Below are 21,181 nucleotides of genomic sequence, written 5' to 3' on the forward strand. Positions count from 1 at the left end.
GTTATTGAGTCTGTTTCGCTAATTGGAGAGCTCGCTTCCCTTGCTAGTGGGTCCATGACGATGACTTCCGTTTTGTTTGATCAGCCATTTTACTGCTGTGTTACAGGCATTGTTCGGAAACAATTAAGGTATGTAAATAAACATTAAAAGATGTTTATTATCGTCCAGCGTGGCTAATATATGTAAAAAAAATAATAATAATTTGGTGGGTGCAGCTTAAATACTATTTAGTCTACAAAACAGGGTATTTATTTTTATTCAAAAAATGTATGGAATGTATGATAGTATAATTTTTCTTGCATTATTGGCAATATTTTAATTTAAAAAATATGCAACTGCATGTAGTACATGTATTTTTCCCTGTTAAAACGGAGGCAGATAGCAGGATAAAGTACTTTGTTGACGCATATTATTCAAAAACCTTTTGTGGGCCATGTAAAAATGATGTAGCGGACCAAATCTGGCCCCCGGGCCTCGTGTTTGACACCTGTGATCAAACCCAACAGCCACTTTTTGATGAATGTGCTTTTCCTAATTACCTTCAAAGAGCTGAGCATACTGGGGAAATCCGGCGGCTCGCAGCCAATCACACGCCTCCTTTGCCTCAACCTCTGCAAACACAGGAGAGAGAAAATGACTTCATGATGCGCTGCACATGCGGGATTGAACAAAAACTGGAGAAAATCCCAAGTGGACTTCTCCAGACGTGTGGGTGTGTGGACCTGAACCCCACCACCACCTCCCGCTCTGATTATTTGGCGATACCAGGAGTGTGACCTTGCTGGCCACTCTGACTCAAATGATATCATCACTGTATATCCAGCAAGGGGCTTTTTGCTCATATGATCTTAAGATGGCCCTCATGGAGCAACTGAGTCTAACAGAGAATCACTCAACCGCTTATAAATACTTCTGACCTTTAGATATTTCCTGTAAACATTGGTCTTTTTCTGGATGCCACCTGTGTGCAAGGGCATTCCACGACCTGAACAATAGGTGTTCTTTTTCTTAGAAATAACTACATTCAATTTTGCAGAAATGGACTAATAGAAGATTCATTTAAACATACACCAGACACTTCATTAGCATATTCATGCACAATCTAGTGAGGTCCAATCAACGGTATTACAATGGAACCTCTGGAAGCTTTTAATGAGCACAATTTGCAAGCGTTGATGCTATTTAAATTATTTTTTCTACAGTAAGGGAAGGGGTTCATTTGGCTCCGTTCCTGTGTGGATCTTGCGTGAGAGGAAGTGGGTGGGTAAGTATTATGCAATGTAGTCTGCTGAAAAGGATGGAAAGCGACACTCTATGTAGCAACTGACACGGTGGTCAAACTTAAAAATTGCCACAAAAGAAGTTAATATATTCAACACTCTACTGTCATCTGGCAGCTAAAGTGGATAGTGCACCGCCCCAATTCGTCACGTTTCATGTTTCAGGTAAACTGCGACCAATGGGGCTATATGAATTCCCTTCCTACTGTATGCATAGTTGTCATTGTATACATATACATATATATATATATATATATATATTCTACAAATATATATATATATATATATATATATATATATATATATATATACATATATTCTACAAATATATATATATATATATATATATACATATATATATATATATATATATATATATTCTACAAATATATATATATATATATATATATATATATACATATATTCTACAAATATATATATATATATATATATATACATATATATATATATATATATTCTACAAATATATATATATATATATATATATATATATATATATATATATATATATATATATATATATATATATATATATATATATATATACAAAAGTTTGGACACACCTTCTCATTCAATGCGTTTTCTTTTATTTTCATGACTATTTGCATTGTAGATTGTCACTGAAGGCATCAAAACTATGAATGAACACATGTGGAGTTATGTACTTAACAAAAAAAGGTGGAATGACTGAAAACATGTTTTGTCTTCATGTTTTATATTCTACTTTCTTCAAAATAGTCACCCTTTGCTCTGATTACTACCTTAGTTTTGCTGTCGTCAGTGACAATCTACAATGTAAATAGTCAGGAAAATAAAGAAAACGCATTGAAATGAGAAGGTGGGTCCAAACTAAATAATGGGGGTATAAATGGAAACAAAATAGAAAAATATTACGATAAGAATAAAAATAAAAAGCAACAATGAGAATAAAAATATAACAGTAAAATAAGAATATAACAGGAGAAACTAGACAGTAGTGACCATGTTATGAAAAAGTATTGCACTCCGACTGGTGTGCCCGCTGGCAGATTTCACACCAAAATACAGCTTGAAGGAACTTTAGACACAACTGGCGCCAAGTTTTGTGCAAATAAACGACATACATTCAAGTAAAACGTCTAAAAATGATTGCATTTGTGTACAAATATTGGGGTGTTTTCTGAAGCAAATTTTAATTATGCAAGCTGTGATTAATCCCAATTCCAAAATGAAACTAAATAATTTGACAGCCTTAATTGTGTGTGTGTGTATATGTATATATATATATAGCCCTGCAATGAAGTGGCGACTTGTCCAGGGTGTTCCCCGCCTTCTGCCCGATTGTAGCTGAGATAGGCTCCAGCGCCCCCGTGACCCCAAAAGGAATAAGCAGTAGAAAATGGATGGATGGATGGATGGATATATATATATATATATATATATATATATATATATATATATATATATATATATATATATATATATATATATATATATATATACAGTACAAGCCAAAGGATTGGACACATCATTTCAATGCATTTTCTTTATTTTCATGACTATTGTAGATTGTCACTGAAGACATCAAAACAATCAGAGCAAAGAGTGGCTATTTTGAAGAAACTAGAATATAAAACATGTTTTTAGTTATTTCACCTTTTTTTGTTAAGTACCGTATTTTTCGGAGTATAAGTCGCACCGGAGTATAAGTCGCACCTGCCGAAAATGCATAATAAAGAAGGAATAAAACATATATAAGTCGCACTGGAGTATAAGTCGCATTTTTTGGGGCAATTTATTTGATAAAACCCAACACCAAGAATAGACACTTGAAAGGCAATTTAAAAATAAATAAAGAATAGTGAACAACAGGCTGAATAAGTGTACGTTATATGACGCATAAATAACCAACTGAGAACGTGCCTGGTATGTTAACGTAACATATTATGGTAAGAATCATTCAAATAACTATAACAAACAATCTGTCACTACTAATCGCTAAATCCCATGAAATCTTATACGTCTAGTCTCTTACGTGAATGAGATGAATATTATTTGATATTTTACGGTAATGTGTTAATAATTTCACACATAAGTCGCTCCTGAGTATAAGTCGGCCAAACTATGAAAAAAATTGTGACTTATAGTCCGAAAAATACGGTACATAACTCCACATGTGTTCATTCATAGTTTTGATGCCTTCAGTGACAATCTACAATGTAAATAGTCACGAAAATAAAGAAAACACATTGAATGAGAAGGTGTGTCCATGTACTGTATATATATATATATATGTGTGTGTGTGTGTTTGTATATATACTTTATATATAATTATATACAAATGCATTACAATGGATACAATACAACTAAAACTAAAAATGATAACGATATTCCCTCTACAGACGGATGCAAAGATGTCAAAGAGCTTGATGACAAGCTGACATGACCAGGGAGTTGTTGTTGACATGGATAGGAAGCAAACTGTTGGCGCCTTCCCATTAATGCTAACACAGTTATTTACTGCCATGGTCACACATTGTTTGACACAGCAGTGTTACAACTTACAAGACATTGTAGCTTTTCAAAACACCACCCCTCAAATAGAAGCCTACTATAAAAAGGTACTACTGTACAATATTGAACCTTACCGATTGTTTTTGTTCATCCAAAAAGATGATTTGACAGTATCCAAGTTTCCTTAAGAGTTTACAACTGAAACAATCATCACCCCCCGCATCCCGACTAAGCAGGTTCCCCCAGGCTGCATCACTCCCTGTCCCACGCCCGCTCTCTCGAAACCGACGCTCACCTGTGCTGTCTCACATGCGCGCCACAAATCGATGAAAAGTGACTTTGGTCTTCAGACTGACCAGCAACTGAATAAATATTAACAGTCCCCCTGCCCCGTCCTTGGATGCCAAAAAAAAAAAAAAAAAAAGTAAAGTCAACACGCCGCCTGACGTCCTATCTGCAGAGTTCACACCTGCATCACCAGGAGGTAAAGACCTTCTGTTCCCTCCCAGGTGGTTATTACCCCAAACCCGTATTGTCCCGCCGCTGCAGCTTGGACCACTGGGAGCAAGAAACACGAGCTGGGAATTCCTCTCCGTTCGGCATTCTGCGTAACACGAGACGGAGACATTCTGTCCTCTCATCCTCTCTCGGAGGAAATCTCCGGTGGATAAAAGGGCCGGGGCGGGCACGGTGCCAGAGAATGAGGACTTGTGTTTGCGCTCCCTGCGACCCGCTGCTCTCAACCTGTGCACAGTGTCCAGTTACACCGCCACAAAGGGACGCAGCCCCGTTCTGACGGGATCACAATGGCCGAGAATGTCCCAGGCTGTGTCCTACTAAAGTATCCTCGCTTTGTCATTCACTTTACTCAACTTGCCGTTCTGCAATTCGGCAAACAAGATTGGACGTGTAAGGGGGCGGGGGGGTAAATAACACACTTTTCTTTCTTCTTTCTTTAGTTTATTTCGAACATGAACACACTTACATCATAATACATCACACAATTTCATATCATTTCATTTTACATCATGCCCGAAAAGGAGTAGGAAGAAGCAAAGCTTATTTAATCCTACCCCTTTCCCACTTCAAAGCGTTTACAAATATATAGAATCATTTACTGACCTTTTTATATAATAAAATAACATCTATGAATTAGTATACAACAGTTTTGTAATATGTAATTAATTAATTAATTCAGTCTTTATTAACATACTGAGATGAAGAATATCTTATTTTCAATAAGGTTGAAAGTATTTCTCATAATTCTTCTTCTTTGTACTCTCTAAGCACTAATATTTTGAACAACCTCTTAAACTGGATCATATCAGTACAATTTTTAATTTATTTACTTAATCCATTCCATAATTTAATTCCACATACTGATATGCTAAAGGTTCTATGTGTTGTACGTGCATATAAATGTTTTAAATTATTTTTTCCTCTAAGGTTATATTTCTCCTCTTTAGTTGAGAAGAATTGTTGTACATTCTTTAGTAGCAGGTTATAGTTTGCTTTGTACATCATTTTAGCTGTTTGCAATTTTACCAAATCACCGAACTTTAATATTTTTGACTTAATAAATAAAGTGTTTGTATGTTCTCTATATCCAACATTATGTATTATTCTAACTGATCTTTTTTGTAACACGGTTAGCGAATGTAGCGCACATTTGTAGTTATTTCCCCATATTTCTGCACAATAACTCAGATATGGTAACACTAGCAAGCAGTAGAGAATATGTAGTGATTTTTGGCCCAGGACATATTTTGCTTTATTCATTATTGAAATGTTTTTTGCCACCTTATGTTGTATGTTTTGTTTATGAGATTTCCAGTTCATTTGATCATCTATTAATACTCCCAAAAATCTAGTTTCTTTTACCCTTTCTATGTCTACTCCGTCTATTTGTATTTGTGTATGATGCTCTTTTCTTTTTTTACTTCTGAACGGACGCAAACAATAACAAAAATATGTCTTTGAAAGACTACTAACCTACACTGCAAAAAGTCAGTGTTCGAAAACAAGAAGAAAAAAAAAATTCAAAAATTAGGGGGATTTTATTTGAACTAAGCAAAATTATCTGCCAATAGAACAAGAAAAATCGGCTTGAAATAAGAAATTATTACCGTATTTTTCGGAGTATAAGTCGCTCCGGAGTATAAGGCGCACCGGCCGAAAATGCATAATAAAGAAGGAAAAAAACATATATAAGTCGCACTGGAGTATAAGTCGCATTTTTAGGGGAAAACAGACATTTGAAAGGCAATTTAAAATAAATAAAGAATAGTGAACAACAGGCTGAATGAGTGTACGTTATAGACTTTGTGGTTCTCAGGTGAGTTACGACGCAAAGAAAGACGACATGGACAGTATGTTTTTATCAGGTTCATGGTGCTGAGGCACTACCTTATTGTTTTAGACCAGGGGTGTCCAAACCTTTTGACTTGGGGGGCTACATTAGGCTATATATATATATATATATATATATATATATATATATATATATATATATATACACCGTATTTTTCGGAGTATAAGTCGCACCGGCCGAAAATGCATAATAAAGAAGGAAAAATACATATATAAGTCGCACTGGAGTATAAGTCGCATTTTTGGGGGAAATTTATTTGATAAAAGCCAACACCAAGAATAGACATTTGAAAGGCAATTTAAAATAAATAAAGAATAGTAAACAACAGGCTGAATAAGTGTACGTTATATGAGGCATAAATAACCAACTGAGAACGTGCCCGGTATGTTAACGTAACATATTATGGTAAGAGTCATTCAAATAACTATAACATATAGAACATGCTATACGTTTACCAAACAATCTGTCACTCTTAATCGCTAAATCCCATGAAATCTTATACGTCTAGTCTCTTACGTGAATGAGCTAAATAATATTATTTGATATTTTACGGTAATGTGTTAATAATTTCACACATAAGTCGCTTTTGAGTATAAGTCGCACCCCCAGCCAAACTATGAAAAAAAACTGCGACTTATAGCCCGAAAAATACGGTACTTTAAAAAAGTAGTTTTATACTTGTGAGTGTTGATGACACAGCTTTGCATCAGTTGATATTCTAGTTTCAAGCATGTTTTACTCAATATAGGTCATCAAATCTCAGCAACAAGCTGTAATATCTTACTGAGATCGTTTAGGACCAAAACCCTTAAAACAAGTAAAACACTCATAAACATAAAAGCTGCTTAGTGAGAAGAATTATCTTATCAGACAAAAAATAAGCAAATATCACCCTTATTTGAGATATTTAATCTTACTTAGATTTCAGTTTTTGCAGTGTACTAGGAAACAACCCAAAGTCACCGAAAAGTAAACACAAGTTTCAGTTGCGACTAAAAGTAGTAAACTTTTCTGTTCAAAACACGAATTATACATTGGGTTCCTCCCAGAGAGTGTCCTCATCCGAAATCGGTGCGATACCAGCAAAAAAAAGTAGTCCTGCAACACGTTAACGTCTAATACAGGGGTGTCCAAACTTTTTACCCTTTGGTTTTGGGCCGAAAGCCGACTGCATGTAAAGTAACTAATATAATTTTTATATATATATATATATATATATATATATATATATATATATATATATATATATATATATATATATATATATATATATATACATACAGTACAGGCTAAAAGTTTGGACACACCTTCTCATTCAATGGGTTTTCTTTATTTTCATAACTATTAACAATCAAACAAATGCGTGAACATATTGTCGAACAGTTTAAGAACAACATTTCTCAACGAGCTGTTGCAAGGAATTTAGGGATTTCACCCTCTACGATCCGTAATATCATCAAAAGGTTCAGAGAATCTGGAGAAATCACCGCATGCAAGCGGCAAGCCCGTGACTTTCGATCCCTCAGGCGCTACTGCATCAAAAAGCGACATCAGTGTGTAAAGGATATCACCACATGGGCTGAGGAACACTTCAGAAAACCACTGTCAGTAACTACAGTTCGTCGCTACATCTGTAAGTGCAAGTTAAAACTCTCCTATGCAAATAGAAAGTCATTTATCAACAACACCCAGAAACTCCTCCGGCTTTGCTGGGCCGTAGCTCATCTAAGATGGACTGATGCAACATGGAAAAGTGTTCTGTGGTCTGACGAGTCCACATTTCAAATTGTTTTTGGAAACTGTGGACATCGTGTCCTCCGGACGAAAGAGGGGGGGAAAAAAAACATTCGGACTGTAATAGGCGCAAAGTTCAAAAGCCAGCATCTGTGATGGTATGTAGATTGTCACTGAAGGCATCGAAACTATGAATGAACACATGTGGAGTTATGTACTTAACAAAAAAAAAGGGTGAAATAACTGAAAACATGTTTTGTATTCTAGTTTCTTCAAAATAGCCACCCTTTGCTCTGACGACTGCTTTGCGCACTCTTGGCATTCTCTCAATGAGCTTCAAGCGGGAGTCACCTGAAATGGTTTCTTACTGTTTTCAGGTGTGCTTGAAGCTCATCTAGAGAATGCCAAGAGTGTGCAAAGCAGTAATCATAGCAAAGGGTGGCTATTTTGAAGAAACTAGCATATAAAACATGTTTTCAGTTATTTCACCTTTTTTTGTTAAGTACATAACTCCACATGTGTTCATTCATAGTTGTGATGCCTCCAGTGACGATCTACAATGTAAATAGTCATGAAAATAAAGAAAACACATTGAATGAGGAGAAGGTGTGTCCAAACTTTTGGTAATGTATATACTGTTTTTGTATGTATTACTTCTGTGACAACCCCCTTAAAGTTTTGTATCAATCAGAAATATCAAGCAGATAAAATGTGCCAAATATGAATAAGTGTGGAGATAGTGTTTTGCATTTTCCCATCATGCGTTTTTTATAATATCCACATATTGTGTATATTGTGTTATGTGTGACCATCCATGTCTGTTGGCATTTTGTGCTGGTTCAATTTTTTTTTTTTTTTTTTTTGGCACTATGACTAGGCAAGGTTGTTTGCATTGGGTCATATAAGTGAATTATGAGATTGATATATTTCAGAGCATGAAAAGTGGTCATAGATCATGAAGGACAATTCATGTTTACCGTGGACCCCGACTTAAACAATTTGAAAAACGTATTCGGGTGTTACCATTTAGTGGTCAATTGTACGAAATATGTACTGTACTGTGCAATCTACTAATAAAAGTTTCAATCAATCAAAAACCCACATGTTGGTAACAAAGTAGCAGCATTTTCAATTGACTTGCCAATTCTTCATCAAACTCATAGTGTCTGCAGGACTTACAATTACAAGCCTTTTTGGTAATTTAGTAAAATCGTTTACAAAAGGTAAACATGGTAGGCTACAGCAACACAACAGCTAAGCACACAATAACACACAAGCTAGACATACGTACTAAGACTTCTGTTCTGAACAGTGCAATTTTGACCCAGGCCTCCTACGTATGTGGAAATAAATCAGATACCGTATGTATGGAATGTGTTCTCAATTAGAGTTGTCCGATAATATCGGCCGATAAATGCTTTAAAATGTAATATCGGAAATTATTGGTATCGTTTTTTTTATTATCGGTATCGTTTTTTTTGTTATTTTTTTTGTTATTTTTTTTTTATTAAATCAACATAAAAAACACACGATACACCAACCCAAAAAACCTCCCTCCCCCATTTATACTCATTCACACAAAAGGGTTGTTTATTTCTGTTATTAATATTCTGGTTCCTACATTATATATCAATATATATCAATACAGTCTGCAAGGGATACAGTCCGTAAGCACACATGATTGTGCGTGCTGCTGGTCCACTAATAGTACTAACCTTTAACAGTTAATTTTACTCATTTTCATTAATTATTAGTTTCTATGTAACTGTTTTTATATTGTTTTACTTTCTTTTTTATTCAAGAAAATGTTTTTAATTTATTTATCTTATTTTATTTTATTAATTTAAAAAAAAAGTATAATACCTGGTTTTCCAAATTAGGCATAATAATGTGTTAATTCCATGACTGTATATATCGGTATCGGTATCGGTTGATATCGGTATCGGTAATTAAAGAGTCGGACAATATCGGAATATCGGATATCGGCAAAAAGCCATTATCGGACATCCCTATTCTCAATGTGAACGCTCAGGTCGCATTCGTCCGACCAGAACGTCATCAAAGAGCAAAAAGCGTCATAATTATTCGACGGCTAGAAAATAAACAGTTGACAACGAAGCAGAAAACCGGTGAAAATAATGTTTTAAGAACTCACATGAAAGTTCCACCGCTCGCCCATAGACACGCTCTTCCAGCTAAATATCCCGTGAAACTACAAGAGCTGAAATACTTGTCCTCTTCCTTCGTAATCTTCAATTATAATTTAGTTCAGAAAATGTTGACTTTAATTGCACAAATTCCCTGAAACTGACACAAATGTGCCAGTACTGAGATTGACTAAAGTTAAAGCATGCTTACTTCCGGGCATGACGTTAAAGTGCATCCGGCAGTGGAGGCCCCTCTATGGGGTCTTGGGGCACTAGGAGGTTAACCCCTTAACTACTGTTACCCCAGGTGGCCCTTGGCAAAGGCCTAGTACCTGACTGCCCCCGAGCCAGGGATACGCTGAAGACCACAACGGCGGAGCAGGTGGAAGACGGTAGATTTAGGAACTACCACAACGGCTGCGATGGCGGAAGAAGGCTGCAGCAGAAAAGGGTCACTGGACCCTGACCCGATTCTGTCAAGGATCGTGTGGTGACTGTCTGTGCACCAGTCTCCCCACGTTAAACAAAGTCACGCACAGGCATCCTCCATAAAGGGATACACCCCCTACCAGGAGGATCGTCATACTCGTTCCGAGTGACCGCCGATGATGATGACTTCCGTAAACACGTCATGACGTCATGTCCGCATGTGGGTCAGATTACATTCACATTAAAAATCTAATTTAATTTTTTTGTATTGTGAACAGCCATTGAAAAGGTCAGATTTGCCAAAAAAAATTAGAACTGGACATCGGAGTCTGCGTTAAATTTAGTTACATTTTTCGAAGCTAAAACGGCTAGGTTATGTTACCATTAGTGGTTCGACAGAACACGCTTGTTTTAAAACGGTCTATATTTTTCACAATTACTAAGTTGTTGGGTGTATATTGTAGCGTCCCGGAAGAGTTAGTACTGCAAGGGGTTCTGGGTATTTGTGCTGTTGTGTTTATGTTGTGTTACGGTGCGGATGTTCTCCCGAAATGTGTTTGTCATTCTTGTTTGGTGTGGGTTCACAGTGTGGCCCATATTTGCAACAGTGTTAAAGTTGTTTATACGGCCACTCTCAGTGTGACCTGTATGACTGTTGACCAAGTATGCCTGGCATTCACTTGTGTGTGTGAAAAGCCGTAGATATTATGTGACTGGGCCGGCACGCAAAGGAAGTGCCTTTAAGGTTAATTGGCGCTCTGTACTTCTCTCTACGTTCGTGTACATTTAAAAAGTAATACATTTTACTATTTAAAACCGATACCGCTAATTTTGAAACCGATACAGATAATTTCCGATATCACATTTTAAAGCATTTATCGGCCGATAATATCGGCAGTCAGATATTATCGGACATCCCTAGTTTTTATACATACAGTTTTCTCAGTGTGAGTAATTTCACTTGATCAAGCTTTTTCTAACATTCCACACTACAAAATAATACAAATATAAATGGTTTGTGCTGATATCGTATCGGCCAGTATTTAAGGCTCCAATATTGGTATCTTCCATCCGTCCATCCATTTTAAGGCTCCGATATTGGTATATTCCATCCGCCCATCCATTTTCTACTGCTTGTCCCTCTCGGGATCACGGGGGTGCTGGAGCCTATCCCAGCTGCAGTCAGATCTTATCGAAAGTAAAAACGTCACATCTTTGGTTTCTACCATAAACCAAACTAATTATCATACTGTACACATAACCTCCTGAGCATGAGTGTCCTCTGCAGTGGACATCTGTGTATCTGTGTATAAAATATACCAAAAACTTATTTTGATTCTCAGTATGATAATAATTTGTTTGCAGATAACATGAATCCATAAAACAGCTCACAGCACTAAGGGCCACACACTGAAAAATCTATGCATGCTGGGGCCATTTTGATATTTTTTTATTTTCAAAACCAATACAATGAATAGATATATATATTTTTAACCTGTAGGGTTTTTCTTAAGTCTGGTCCCTGACCCTGGAAGGGTGTCAGTCATTTTTTTTTTTTTAAATGAGTCACATTATTATTTTTACGCCGTTTTTGTAAAAAAATAAAACCAAAAAAAACCCCAGTTTTTTTATGGTAAAAACACAAAAACATTTTTTAAAGTGGAATATTTGATGTGAAGTAATTGGAGCCTTCGATAGGCCAATAATTCATATCAACATTGATTTTGATTCATTATTATTTCCTGAGCAATGACAGTTAAAAAAAAATATTTAAAAATCCCACTAAAATTCTCGGGGATCCAAAAGTGTTAAAAATGCATCATAATTTTTTTTTTTCTTTTCATCACTTAAGTCTCAAAATCGACTTAAGTAAATTTAGAGACTAATTTTGTAGAGACTTGATTTTCAGATGAATTTTTTAATTTTTTCTATTATTAATTATTAATGTCTGAGCAATGGCAGCTTTTTCTCGCTACATTTAACCTGTTTTGCTCTCTTGTTCCACTTTTTTTTTGCTTTCGTTTGTAAATAAAAATAATGTATGACATATTTTTAAAAATATGTCATACATTATTTTATTTTTTTTTACTTTAATTTTTTTTTTTTTTTTTTTTTTTTTTTAATTGACATCCAGCATCAGACATTCCTATCCATTACATCATGTTCACATAAATCATATATCTATTGTCTGCTCTAAATGTCAAAACATTTTTGTTTATATCCCACCCATACCACCCACCACCCCCCAAAAAAAGAAAGAAACAACAGAAAAAACAAAGTAATATCTACAAATACATCAATTAAATAAACAAAGAAAAAAAAGAAAAAAGAAGAAAAAGAGATAATAATACATTAATAATAATAGTAATCAGAAATAAAAAATAAAATATAAACAGATACATATATATATATATGTATACCCACACATACATATATATAAATATATACATACATATATACATACATATACACATATAGGGAGTAATTTTTTATTTTTTATTTTTTTACTTTTCATCACTTAAGTCTCAAGATCGGCGTAAGTAAATTCAGAGACTGAATTTTGTAGAGACTTAATTTTCAGTTAAATGTTTTAATTTTTTAATTTTTCATTATTAATGTGTGAGCAACGGCCGCTTTTAAACAAACAGCCTGAATGGCAGCTTTTTCCTCGTTACATTTAACCTCTTTTGCTCTCCTGTTCCACTTTTTTTTGTTTTTGGATTCGTTTTTTGTCACAGTATTTTTAGAATGTGCCTTTAAAAAAAAAAAAAAAAAAAAAGAGCTGTGGGGCCGCACTTTGGAGGCCGATGTCTAACAGCAACCAGCAACGATCAACATCCAATAACAACAAGGTCTGAGGTTTGGGAAAGGCCCCCTTGTAGATAACTCCCGCATTAGCAAATGTTTGTGTACTCACGGGATATTTTCATGGTATATCCGGGCCGCTTCGTGTATATCCGTCGAGAGCTTTCGCTATTCCAAGTCAGAGCATCTTTATTCCCACGCTGGGCTGCATTCCTGCTAGCTCTCAGCACAGCTTGGAGTTTGAACTCGGCTCCTTCTTCCCCTTTCTCTTGCCATCTAACCCCCCACCCTCCCCAGCACCACTATAGGCCGTTCCCTGCACTAAATCTTTCCTTCAATCCACCCCCTTTTCTGTGGCAGACTTCCCCTCCAACCCCTCCTCTGCACCCTTGTGCCCGTTCCTCCTACCCAACTGTGCCCACCACAACTCCTTTACACCCAGCAGGATTTTGGCAGCGGGGTTCCATGCTGCAAAACACGGACAATTGCCATCAAATTCCATTTATTTCCAATTATTTCAAACGTGCTGATCAAAGTTGCACTTGGGGGGGGGCGTCACGTGTTTACACTGACGACCGACAATGTGGAAAAGGTTTATTCGCACCAAAACCAGAAGTGCAGATGTTATTCCGGAAGGGATGGAAAAAAGTTAAGCCGGGTTGGGACGGGCTGGAGGGGAAAAATCATGACATAAAGTGTCAGCAATCAGCAGCTGTGAGTCATGCTGTGGCGCTCCACTTAGTCCGCCCCCACACCATCCCCAACATCCAAACTGTCTGGAAGAGGTCCATGAATGGAAGGATGTGTGTTAACGTTGTCATCTGAGAGTGGTGGTGATGGGACAAAACACTGACAACCACCATTATAGGGGAACATGTAGTCTAATAACATGGTGATATGTCAACTGACAACGCCACTATAGAAGTGCTTCTCAGTTATTTTATGGTATGCCCCCCTTCATGGAAAACATTGACTATAAATAGTAACATTTGTCTGTAAAATTGTTACAAGTACACCTCTGCATGATGTTGTATCCTTTAGGGCGGGGATCTGCAACCCTAGTGGCTCCTTGGAGCTTTTTCAAAAATGTAGGAAAATAGAAAAAGATGAGGGAGAAAAATATATATATATATATATATATATATACATATACATATATATATATATATATATATATATATATATATATATATATATATATATATATATATATATATATATATACTGTATGTATATATATATATATATATATATATATACATACATATATATATTTTTTCCCCCTAAAAAAGATATATATATATATTTTTTTTTTTTTTTCTTTTTTTTTTCTTGTGTTTTTTATGTTGATTTATATATTTATATATGTTATATATATATATATATATATATATATATATATATATATATATATATATGTATGTATATATATATATATACATTTAAAATATATATATATAAAAAAAATATATATATATATATATATATATATATTTTTTTTTTTAATTTAATTTAATTTTTTTTAATTTTTTTTATTAAATCAACATAAAAAATCACAAGATACACTTACAGTTAGTGCAGCAACCCAAAAAACCTCCCTCCACTCATTCTCACTCATTCACACAAAAGGAGTTGTTTCCTTCTGTTATTAATATTCTGGTTCCTACATTATATATCAATATATATCAATACAGTCTGCTAGGGATACAGTCTGTGAAGTACACATGATTGTGTGTGCTGCTGGTCCACTAATAGCACTAACAGTTAATTTTACTCATTTTCATTCATTACTAGTTTCTATGTAGCTGTTTTTACTTTAGTTTAGTTTCATTTTTGTTCAAGAAAATGTTTTTTTTTTTTTTTTTTTTTTTTTTTTTTGAATAACCAGACCAGGTTGTGAATGAAATTAGATTGTTTAAAGGGTTCTTAAAACCAGGTCCAGTCCAGATTATGTCCAGGTCGGGCTCAGCAATACACACCTTCATTTATGTACACTCAAAATTATGGAACACAACAACAAATTGCATCCATCCATCCATTTTCTACCGCTTATTCCCTTCGGGGTTGTGGGGGGCGCTGGAGCCTATCTTAGCTACAATCGGGCGAAAGGCGGGGTACACCCTGGACAAGTCGCCACCTCATCGCAGGGCCCAATAAATTGCATATAATCTATAAACAAAATAAAATGTTCTAAATAAGCATTTATGTACAGTCCAGATTATGCCCAGGTCGGCATCAGCAACACACACCTTCATTTATGTACGCTCAAAATTAGGGAACACAACAACAGATTGCATATAATCTATAAACAAAATTACATTTTCAAAATAAGCAAAAATATATTTTTGCTTTAATAGGGTTTCTGTAGGAGGCCAACATAACATGAACCTTCCTAATTGTTAGAATTCCCCCTGTTTATATTAAACATGATTCTCTGATGGGAGTATTTGGCAAGCACCGTTTTGTCCTACTAATTTTGACGGTCCTTGAACTCACCTTAGTTTGTTTACATGTACAACTTTCTCCAACGTTGCCACAGAAAGACGTGTTTTATGCCACTTATTCTTTGTCTCGTTTTGTCCACCAAACGTTTTATGCCGTGTGTGAATGCACAAAGGTGAGCTTTGTTGATATTATTGACTTGTGTGGAGTGTTAATGAGGCATATTTGGTCAGTGCATGACTGCAAGCTAATGGATGCTAACACGCTATTTAGGCTAGCTTTATGTACGTATTGCATCATTTAATTTCCTATGCCCTCTGTGTATTTAATTTATATTTGCATGTCTCATGACATTAGCTGAATGTAATATTGGCTGCATTTTTGATAGTTGTTTGTGTGCCATGTTGTTCCAGACCACAGCAAACTTAATCCAGTTTGTAAAGATTGTAATAAATCCATTACAAGAAGACAGCCTGCTGGTTCCTTTAACTTGGACACACACATCTATGCCTTTGGCCATTCTAAGACAGTCATTTAGAGGCGTTATCTCACCCCCTGATAAGTTTTACTAATGTTTTCCAATGTTGTAAAAATGTGTAGAATAAATATTACATTTCAACATTTCTGTCAACGAAGAGTTGAGTCAGCCTGTGACACAAAGTCATTTTGACAGTAGGCTAACATAGCTAATATAGACACTTATGTCATGTGTTGGCTTCATTATATCACTTCTAGAAGGCTTTTAAAGGCTTTAAAGGCTTTCAAATAATCAGCTGTGATAAATGTAAATACGACTTAAAAGAAAACTGGTTGTGTTCAATTAAATTCAACAATATGATTTGCCTGAGTGGTTGGACAGGACAGATTTAAATTGATTTTTTGAATCGATAGTGGCGAGGGAGAGGAAAGTCTGGGCTTCCCTGCTTAGGCTGCTGCCCCCGCGACCCGACCTCGGATAAGCGGAAGAAGATGGATGGATGGATTAAGAATCGTTACAATTAAGAATCACGATTCATTCTAGAATAAAAACATTTTGACACCCCTACTGCATAGCGCATGGCATATTCTTGTCATTGCTGCCTAGTACTACTGTAATATTTACAGTATATTAAATGAAACAGCAGCCTGGGTATTCAGCGTGAACCCATGTGACCACATTCATTATTCAGACGCGTGGATAATATGACCGGTGCTTACGTAAGACGTCCCCATCCACTCGCAGTTTCCTGTAACCTAAGCATATTTCCAGATGTAGCCCATTTGCACGGAGACTATCTGCCATTTTGCTCTTGTAAAACACAACTCCTGGAGCCCGGGGCCCTGTGTATAAACACGCGGCGCGCAGACAGAATGACGAGGGTCCGTCCTCTTTAAAACAATAAATAGTCTTTGAGCATGTCGGCGCTTTAAAAGCACTCTTAAACAAACCGCTTACGTTTATATGTGCTCCTGCAAATTCTTTCCCCGCACTGAGACGGCGAAATGAATCACCCAGACGAGGCATGAGAATAGCCTGAGACCGTCTGTATCAAAAACACCTGGAAGGGTGAGCCGGCAGGTGAAAAAAAAAAAAGGAATGAGCAGTGGAAGAGGTGTGGCGACGCCTGGAGGCATGAAGCTAATACAAGTCAGCCTTACAGTAAAAATAGAAGCAAAAACCCAACAACTGATGTCTCATCCCAGAATTGGCCCGCGTTCCCTTTTGTCTGACACCTGGCGATGGTGAATGCCAATAACGGACTGCAACAAACGTGTGATTGGGAATCAAAGTGGTGTGAGTTCCTATGCGCACACGTAAGGATGAGCTTATTATAAGAAAAAAGTCAACACATTGTTAGAAAAAGACTGTTTTTAGTTATTTTTTTGTTTGTAATTTATTTTATAATTTATTATTATTTACTTCAAGTTATTACAGTATGTCTCTATATACATACATATATATATATATATATATATATATATATATATATATATATATATATATATATATATTTTTTTTTTTTTAGTTTTTTTTTTTTTAGTTTTTTTTTTTAATGAATTTTGGCCAAAGCTTGTTATTTCATATGTTGACCAGAGGGGGAGCACTACACATTTTTACACACACTTGTTATTTCATATGTTGACCAGAGGGGGAGCACTACCAATTTTTACACACACTTGTTACTCCACATGTTGACCAGAGGGGGAGCACTTTTAAAACGGACACAGTCAATTAGAAAAATTCCTCCTTTTTGGGACCACCCTCATTTTGATGGATTTCACCACCAGGGGCGATGGTGAATGCCAATAACGGACTGCAACAAACGTGTGATTGGGAATCAAAGCGCCGTGACTTCCCATGCACACACGACGGGATGAGCTTATTATAAGAAAAAAAGTCCACACATTGTTAGAAAAAGACTGTTTTTAGTTATTTTTTTGTTTGTAATTGTTTTTTAATCTTCATTATTTACTTCAAGTTATTACAGTATGTCTCTATATACATATATATATATATATATATATATATATATATATATATATAGATACATATATATATATATATATATATATATATATATATATATATATATATATATATTTATATATATATATATTTTTTTAATGAATTTTGGCCAAAGTTTGTTATTTCATATGTTGATCAGAGGGGGAGCACTACACATTTTTACACACACTTGTTATTTCATATGTTGACCAGAGGGGGAGCACTTTTAAAACGGACACAGTCAATTAGAAAAATTCCTCCTTTTTGGGACCACCCTCATTTTGATGGATTTCACCACCAGGGGCGATGGTGAATGCCAATAACGGACTGCAACAAACGTGTGATTGGGAATCAAAGTGCCGTGACTTCCCATGCACACACGACGGGATGAGCTTATTATAAGAAAAAAAGTCCACACATTGTTAGAAAAAGACTGTTTTTAGTTATTTTTTTGTTTGTAATTGTTTTTTAATCTTCATTATTTACTTCAAGTTATTACAGTATGTCTCTATATACATATATATATATATATATATATATATATATATATATATATATATATATATATATATATATATATATATATATATATATATATATATTTTTTTTTTTTTAATGAATTTTGGCCAAAGTTTGTTATTTCATATGTTGACCAGAGGGGGAGCACTACACATTTTTACACACACTTGTTATTTCATATGTTGACCAGAGGGGGAGCACTTTTAAAACGGACACAGTCAATTAGAAAAATCCCTCCTTTTTGGGACCACCCTCATTTTGATGGATTTCACCACCAGGGGCGATGGTGAATGCCAATAACGGACTGCAACAAACGTGTGATTGGGAATCAAAGCGCCGTGACTTCCCATGCACACACGACGGGATGAGCTTATTATAAGAAAAAAAGTCCACACATTGTTAGAAAAAGACTGTTTTTAGTTATTTTTTTGTTTGTAATTGTTTTTTAATCTTCATTATTTACTTCAAGTTATTACAGTATGTCTCTATATACATATATATATACATATATATATATATATATATATATATATATATATATATATATATATATATATATATATATATATATATATATATATTTTTTTTTTTTTTAAATGAATTTTGGCCAAAGTTTGTTATTTCATATGTTGACCAGAGGGGGAGCACTACACATTTTTACACACACTTGTTATTTCATATGTTGACCAGAGGGGGAGCACTTTTAAAACGGACACAGTCAATTAGAAAAATCCCTCCTTTTTGGGACCACCCTCATTTTGATGGATTTCACCACCAGAGGCGATGGTGAATGCTAATAACGGACTGCAAAAAACGTGTGATTGGAAATCAAAGCGCCGTGACTTCCCACGCACACACGTCAGGATTTATTATAAGAAGAAAGTCGACACATTGTTAGAAAAAGACTGTTTTTAGTTATTTTTTTGTTTGTAATTGGTTTTTAATCTTCATTATTTACTTCAAGTTATTACAGTATATCTCTATATACATATATATATATTTTTTCTTTTTAATTAATTTTGGCCAAAGCTTGTTATTTCATATGTTGACCAGAGGGGGAGCACTACACATTTTTACACACACTTGATATTTCATATGTTGACCAGAGGGGGAGCACTATACATTTTTACACCCACTTGTTATTTCATATGTTGACCAGAGGGGGAGCACTACACATTTTTACACACACTTGTTATTTCATATGTTGACCAGAGGGGGAGCACTATACATTTTTACACCCACTTGTTATTTCATATGTTGACCAGAGGGGGAGCACTACACATTTTTAAACCCACTTGTTATTTCATATGTTGACCAGAGGGGGAGCACTACAATTTTTTAGACACACTTGTCATTTCACATGTTGACCAGAGGGGGAGCACTTTTAAAACTAACACACAGTCAATTTGAAAAATCCCTCTTTTAGGGACCACCCTCATTTTGATGGATTTCACCACCAGGGGTGATGGTGAATGCCAATAACGGACTGCAACAAACGTGTGATTGGGAATCAAAGTGCCGTGACTTCCCATGCACACACGACGGGATGAGCTTATTATAAGAAAAAAAGTCCACACATTGTTAGAAAAAGACTGTTTTTAGTTATTTTTTTGTTTGTAATTGGTTTTTAATCTTCATTATTTACTTCAAGTTATAACAGTATGTCTCTATATACATATTTATTTAATTATTTTAAATACATTTTGACCAAAACTTGTTATTTTATATGTTGACCAGAGGGGGAGCACTACAAATTTTTACACACACTTGTTATTTCACATGTTGACCAGAGGGGGAGCACTTTTAAAACGGACACAGTCCATCCATTCATTCATTTTCTACCAAAAAATCCCTCCTTTTTGGGACCACCATAAATTTTATAGATTTCACCACCAGGGGTGATGGTGAATGCCAATAACGGACTGCAACAAACGTGTGATTGGGAATCAAAGCGCCATGACTTTCCATGCACACACGTCAGGATTTATTATAAGAAGAAAGTCGACACATTGTTAGGAAAAGACTGTTTTTAGTTATTTTTTTGTTTGTAATTGGTTTTTAATCTTCATTATTTACTTCAAGTTATTACAGTATGTCTCTATATACATATATATATATATATATATATATATATATATATATATATATATATATATATATATATATGTGTGTGTGCTTTTTTTTTTTTTTTTTTTTTTTTTAATGAATTTTGGCCAAAGCTTGTTATTTCATATGTTGACCAGAGGGGGAGCACTACACATTTTTAAACCCACTTGTTATTTCATATGTTGACCAGAGGGGGAGCACTACAATTTTGCATTCATTCATTTTCTACCGAAAAATCCCTCCTTTTTGGGACCACGATAAATTTTATAGATTTCACCACCAGGGGCGATGGTGAATGCCAATAACGGACTGCAACAAACGTGTGATTGGGAATCAAAGCGCCGTGACT

The 21,181-nt window shown here is 35.2% G+C and overlaps 1 protein-coding gene across 5 annotated transcripts in view; it reads right to left on the minus strand.

Moving 5' to 3' along the window:
• The window catches only part of stard13b (StAR related lipid transfer domain containing 13b), a 242,765-nt gene that overhangs the window by 40,239 nt on the left and 181,345 nt on the right, over positions 1 to 21,181 (minus strand). For 4 of the 5 annotated variants that reach the window (XM_061972527.1, XM_061972526.1, XM_061972529.2 and 1 more), the window contains one exon: positions 540 to 611. In XM_061972527.1, the coding sequence (XP_061828511.1) occupies positions 540 to 611 (72 nt within the window). Of the gene's footprint in view, positions 1 to 539; positions 612 to 13,392; positions 13,560 to 21,181 lie in introns of those variants that run through there. The other variant, XM_061972530.2, reaches the window with a different exon arrangement.

Source organism: Nerophis lumbriciformis, linkage group LG17, assembly GCF_033978685.3.
Source record: "Nerophis lumbriciformis linkage group LG17, RoL_Nlum_v2.1, whole genome shotgun sequence".
Taxonomy (NCBI): domain Eukaryota; kingdom Metazoa; phylum Chordata; class Actinopteri; order Syngnathiformes; family Syngnathidae; genus Nerophis; species Nerophis lumbriciformis.